The sequence below is a fragment of the Erythrolamprus reginae genome, chromosome 2 (assembly GCF_031021105.1).
Source record: "Erythrolamprus reginae isolate rEryReg1 chromosome 2, rEryReg1.hap1, whole genome shotgun sequence".
Taxonomy (NCBI): Eukaryota; Metazoa; Chordata; class Lepidosauria; order Squamata; family Dipsadidae; genus Erythrolamprus; species Erythrolamprus reginae.
The window spans coordinates 5087821-5094413 of record NC_091951.1 but is presented as its reverse complement, the minus strand read 5'-3'; the positions used below and the strand labels follow the sequence as shown (position 1 = coordinate 5094413).

Here is a 6593-nt window from a genome sequence, read left to right as displayed (position 1 = left end):
TTTTAGTTGTTTTATTAAATTGAATTGTTACATGTTCTTTTTTATCATTGTTGTTAGCCGCCCCGAGTCTGCGGAGAGGGGCGGCATACAAATCCAATAAGTAAATAAATAAATAAAATAAATTTATGAAAGAGGAGGGTGGGGGCAGTTCTGATCTATGGGGGGAGTTGATTCCAGAGGACTGGGGCCGCCACAGAGAAGGCTCTTCCCCTTGGGCCTGCCAGACGACATTGTTTAGTCGACGGGACCCGGAGAAGGCCAACTCTGTAGGACCTTATCGGCCGTTGGGATTCGTGCGGCAGAAGATGGTTCTGGAGGTATTCTGGTCCGATGCCATGTAGGGCTTTATAGGTCATTACCAACACTTTGAATTGTGACCGGAAACTAATCGGCAGCCAGTGGAGAGACATGGGTGAATGTAGATAACCCCGCAATAGCTCTCGCGGCTGCATTCTGCACGATCTGGAGTTTCTGAACACTTTTCAAAGGTAGCTCTATGTAGAGAGCGTTGCAGTAGTCGATGAGGGTATGAGCAACTGTGAGCAATGACTCCCTGTCCAAATAGGGCCACAATTGGTGCACCAGGCAAACCTGTGCAAATGCCCTCCTCGCCACAGCTGAAAGATGTTCTAATGTTAGCTGTGGATCGAGGAGGATGCCCAAGTTGCGGACCCTCTCTGAGGGGGTCAGTAATTCCCCCCCCAGGGTAATGGACGGACAGATGGGATTGTCCTTGGGAGGAAAGACCCATAACCACTCCGTCTTGTCAGTGTTGAGTTTGAGCTTGTTGACACCCATCCAGAACCCAACTGCCTCCAGGCACCAGCACATCACTTCCACTGCTTCACTGACTGGACATGGGGTGGAGATGTACAACTGGGTATCATCGGCATATTGATGATACCTCACCCCATGCCCTTGGATGATCTCACCCAGCGGTTTCATGTAGATTTTAAATAGCAGGGGGAGAGGACCAACCGCTGAGGCACCCCACAAGGGAGAGACTTAGAGGTCGACCTCTCACCCCCCACTAACACCGGCTGCGACCAACCGGAGAGGTAGGAGGAGAACCACTGAAGAACAGGGCCTCACACTCCCAAGCCAGTGTTGGGGCATTCACAACATCTGGGGACAAGCTGTTCCACTAATTAAATCTTCTGAGTGTCAGGAAATTTCTCCTTAGTTCTAAGTTGCTTCTCTCCTTGCTTAGTTTCCACCCATTGCTTCTTATTCTACCCTCAGGTGATTTGCAGAATAGGTTGACTCCTTCTCTTTGGCAACCTCTGAGATATTGGAACACTGCTATCATTTCTCCCCTGGTCCTCCCCAGTATGTTTACAAAATGAAAATAGTGACTGACTGTTTGAGCAAGAAATGCAAATTCTGGATGGGAAATCATATTTGAGCAACAAAATGGATGGAGCATTTTTAAATAACTGAAAATTGAAAACTTTCAATTCGACATTTTATTGAAAACATCTTCAACTGCTATAGATTGCTTTTAATAGTTGATTCAGCCTTTCATATGCTGACTTTGTAAATTGCTCAGATATAAGTGGTAAAGCACTGTGGAGTAGTATATAAATGTAAGTAAAATTCCTATAGCTATATAGTTTCTCCTGAGCATGGATCCTTTTATGAGAACATAGGTGACCATTCTGAGCAAAGATCTTTCCACACTCCATGGATTTATACGGCTTGTCCTACGTGTGGATCATCCTAGGGAAAGTAAGAGGGTTTTTTCATACTCCATGAACTTATATGGCTTTTCTCTTGTGGATCTTTTCATGGGAAATAAGATTACCACTTTGAGCAAAGGCCTTTCCACACACTATGCATTTATATGGCTTCTCCCCTGTGTGGATCCTTTTATGGGAAATAAGATGACTTCTTCGAGCAAAGGTCTTTCCACACTCCATGCATTTATACGGCTTCTCCCCTGTATGGATCATCTTGTGGTTAGTAAGATTACTTCTTTGAGCAAAGGTCTTTCCACATTCCATGCATTTATACGGCTTCTCCCCTGTGTGGATCATCTTGTGGGAAATAAGAGGACTTCTTTTAGCAAAGGTCTTTCCACACTCCATGCATTTATATGGTTTTTCCCCTGTGTGGATCATCTTGTGGGAAGTAAGATGACTTCTCCGAGCCAAGGACTTTCCACACTCCATGCATTTATACGGCTTCTCCCCTGTATGGATCATCTTGTGGTTAGTAAGATTACTTCTTCGAGCAAAGGTCTTTCCACACTCCATGCATTTATACAGCTTCTCCCCTGTGTGGATCCTTTTATGGGAAATAAGATCACTTCTTTGAGCAAAGGTCTTTCCACACTCCATGCATTTATATGGTTTTTCCCCTGTGTGGATCATCTTGTGGGAAGTAAGATGACTTCTCCGAGCCAAGGACTTTCCACACTCCATGCATTTATAAGGCTTCTCCCCTGTGTGGATCCTTTTATGGGAAATAAGAGTACAACTTTGAGCAAAGGTCTTTCCACACTCCATGCATTTATACGGCTTCTCCCCTGTATGGATCCTTTTATGGGAAATAAGAGGACTTCTTTGAGCAAAGGTCTTTCCACACTCCATGCATTTATATGGTTTTTCCCCTGGGTGGAGCTTTTTATGGGAAATAAAATTACATCTAAGAGCAAAAGTCTTTCCACGCTGTATGCATTTATACGGCTTCTCCCCTGTGTGGATCATCTTATGGGAAGTAAGTGCTCTGCTATGAGCAAAGGTCTTTCCACACCCCATGCATTTATATGGCTTCTCCTCTGTGTGGATCACCTTGTGGGAAGTAAGATTACTTCTTCGAGCAAAGGTCTTTCCACATTCCATGCATTTATATGGTTTTTCCCCTGTGCGAATCATCTTATGGCGAACAACATGACTTTTTTCACGAAATGTCTTTCCACACTCCAAGCATTTATACGGCTTCTCCCCTGTATGGATCACCTTGTGGGTAGTTAGATGACTTCTTTGAGCAAAGGCCTTTCCACACTCCGTGCATTTATACGGCTTCTCCCCTGTGTGGATCCTTTTATGGGAAATAAGATGACCACTTTGAGCAAAGGTCTTTCCACACTCCATGCATTTATATGGCTTCTCTTTTGCGTGAATCACTTTTTCAGATGTAAGATAGTTATTTCCATGAAAATGAATGGCTGTCCCATTGTAATTTTGTCTGTTTTTTCTTCTTATACCATCTTCTCCTTTGTTTTGGGTTAAAGAGTATTTATTTATTTGTACTTTAGCTTTGGTTAGCTTCACACTTTCCCCAATATATTTATTCCTTATTTCCTCTTGTTGGGCAAGAGAATCTTGAATCAGAGCATCAGTGGAAGATGAGCTTTCCTGATTCCAGCTCTTTGACTGATTTCTTTCGCGGCTTTCTAATTTCGTTCGAATTCCAAACTTCTCATTTCCATCTTTAGCATTGATCAGTTGGAACAGTTCACAGGAATCTTGATCTTTACCTTCAAAACAAAAGGGAAATGAAAATGATAATAAGGTTAGAGAAAAAGGATAGGAAGTCAAGTGAAATTCCTTCAGAATTTCTCCAAAATGTCACTAGGTTGTATGTTTGCATGCTTGCACTGGTGTGATATAAACATGATGATTTCTATATTCATGAGTCATGAAAGTGTACAAAGCTTTCATTCTCCTAATGCTCTTCTGGAACCAGACAATGGTGGGATGGTGTTGTGGTTAGCTCTGGCCCAGCTCCTGCCCCAAGGACTGTGGCTGTGGGGGAGACATCCACATGCTGCAGGCCTGTTTTACCCCCGGTGGAATCTGCTGATGAAGGCTCCTCTGACCAAGAAGACATGAGTGACAGGGAGGAGGAGAGTGTGGCAGACAGCTCAGAAGGAGATCAATTATCTAGCTCCTCCTTGGATTCAGAACAAGAGTTAATGATACAGCCACGCATGCAGAGAGCGATGCATAGGCAACAACAACTGAGAGATTATTATCAAAGAAAATGAGGCCACCTGTGGTTGGGTGGGGCTGTGGTCATTAGTGAGGCTGCTATAAAGAGCAGCCTGTGGGTTTGGACATTGTGGAGGATTATCTGATCATTGTGTTTCGTGACTGCTTTACTGACTTTGACCTTTTGTGTGCTGATTTCCCCCCGCTTTGAAACTAAACCAGAGCAAAGTGTGTTTCACTTTGTGAAAGAAGAAGGACTGTGAATTGCCTCACAGCTGCAAGCTAAGTATCACAGAACTGATAAGGGACTTGTACAAATTACCAGTTTGTTTGGAGACGAGTGCTCTTTGCTGTACAAAAAGAGGGCTTGGTTTAACCCTGCTGTTCTGTTCGGGTCGTATGTGACCCGAAACCAAGTTTGAGTCCCCTGTAAAACATTTTCCCTGCATATCTGAAACTTGAAATTTCATGACTTTTCATCATTTCAGGGGTTCTCTCTATGAGAATTTGGGGGGGGGGGGGGGTGTTCTTTCTTGCTGAAAAAAAACCCTCCATAATCTTCTGTTCTGGGTCACATACGACCCGGACCGAAAACTCTTCATTTGAAGTGCTTATGTTTGGTCAATTTTAAAACTTTTTCACTTGGAAAGTAGTCTGAACATTTCTGCACACAATGATATGAAAATTGAAATGAAAAAAGTAATTCTTATTGGTTTATTTTGCTGATATAATGCATGCCCCCCCTGTTTTTGTGAAAGTTTTTTCAATTTATGGATAGTTTTGCTTGCAAAATGCATTCTATTTTACTGAAGTTGGTGTGGGATTGGTAGCTTGAACATTTCTGAATATAAGAAAAATATAAATGAACTGAAAAAAATGATTCTTACTGGTTTTTTAACATCAGAAATAAGGCCTCCCCCCTCCTCGGCTGCTTGCAACCATTTTCACTTTTTATTTTTTTATGCTCCAAATCCGAAATATTCTTTAAAATCTTAGGCATTCATTTACTCAATTTAACAATGCTGATCATCACAAAATATTTTTGGGGTGGTGGCTAATTGTTTTCTGGGCAAAAAAAAAAATCATAACTTCGAGTCTGTTTTTGTTCGTATATGACCGGACCAAAAAGAATTTGTTTAGGTACATGAATTTGATCTTTTTGAAAACTTTTTCAACTGGAAAACTAGTTTGAACATTTATGAACATAATGATATGAAAATTGAACTGGAAAAATTGAGACCTATATTTTTATTTTGATCAAAAAGCCCCTCCCCCCATTCTTTCTGAATTTCGTGTCAATTTATATTTTTTAAGGCTACAAATCCCTAAGGAATTTTCCCCCAAAAGGTTTGATATACTAAATTGAACAATCCTGAACATAAGAAAAGTATAAATGAACTGAAAAAAATGGTTCTTATTGGTTTATTTTTGCCACAAAAGGGCCACACCCCCTCGGCCTTGCTGTGTGCCATTATTGTCACTTTTTATACATATTTGGCTAGAAATATTTGGAATATCCTTTTGAAAATCAACCACATTGTAGCCAAAGAACTAATTTTATGAAAGAAATCCATTTTACTAAAAAAAAGTATGTAAGTTTGAAATTAACAGCATAATTTTTATATAAATTGAAATAACTTTATGTGCAAAATAAACCAATATGCATCAATTTTTCCAGTTCAATTTTCATATCATTATGTTCAGAAATGTTCAAGCTACAAATCCCACACCAGCTTTAGCAAAATAGAATGCATTCTGCTAGCAAAACTATCCATAAAGTGAAGACTATTTCACAGAAACAGGGGGTGCATGCATTATATCAGCAAAATAAACCAATAAGATTTACTTTTCTCATTTCAATTTTCATATCATTGTGTGCAGAAATGTTCAAGCTACCAATCCCACACCAATTTATTAAAATAGAATGGATTTTGCAAGCAAAACTATCCATAAATTGAAAAAACTTTCACAAAAACGGGGGGGGGGAGGCACATTTATGTGCAAAATAAATCAATAAGGATTAATTTTTTTCAGTTCAATTTTCATTCCATTGTGTGCAGAAATGTTCAAACTTGTTTCCAGGTGAAAAATGCTTTCAAAAAGACCAAATATAAGTACCTAAAATGATCAATTTGCAGTCCGGGTCAAATAGACCCGGGAACATAAGATTAGGGAGTTTTTTCGAACAGAACAGCAGGGTGAATTTTCATTATAAAGAACATTGTTTTGAATTTTCAAACGTGTGTGTGTCTGAAATTTGTACCTGTGAATTTTTGGGAGAAGTCTACCAGAGAGCCTGACAGAACAGAAGGGTGGGGGAATATGGAGGGCAAATGTTGCAGCCCCTCTGCTGTCATTCATAAGTATGCACTATTGCCATGGGGCTGCAACACTCATAATTTCGGGACTGGATCCCACGTACTTCGGGGAGGGCTGCTCATAACCTGGAATGGTCACTAAGTGAACTGTTGTAACTCAAGGATGAGCTGTACCCTAGAATGCTCTCAGTGACACTGCAGGAGGCTTTTGTTCTTGAATTGGATTGGGAGAATGCTCTTCCATGGGCTGAGTGGGAAAGTTCTGTTCCCACACAATTTTGGAGGTTTCATAGGACAAAGGACAATACACTCCTCTCACATGACTTCCCTAGGATACATA

The 6593-nt window shown here is 40.8% G+C and overlaps 1 protein-coding gene across 1 annotated transcript in view; it reads right to left on the bottom strand.

Moving 5' to 3' along the window:
- Positions 1-1676: 1676 nt before the first annotated feature.
- Positions 1677-6593, bottom strand: part of LOC139158633 (zinc finger protein 91-like) — a 59348-nt gene continuing 54431 nt past the window's right edge. The window contains exon 12 of the mRNA XM_070735955.1: positions 1677-3481. Coding sequence (XP_070592056.1) covers positions 1758-3481 — 1724 coding nt within the window. The 3' untranslated portion in view covers positions 1677-1757. The remainder of the gene's footprint in view (positions 3482-6593) is intronic.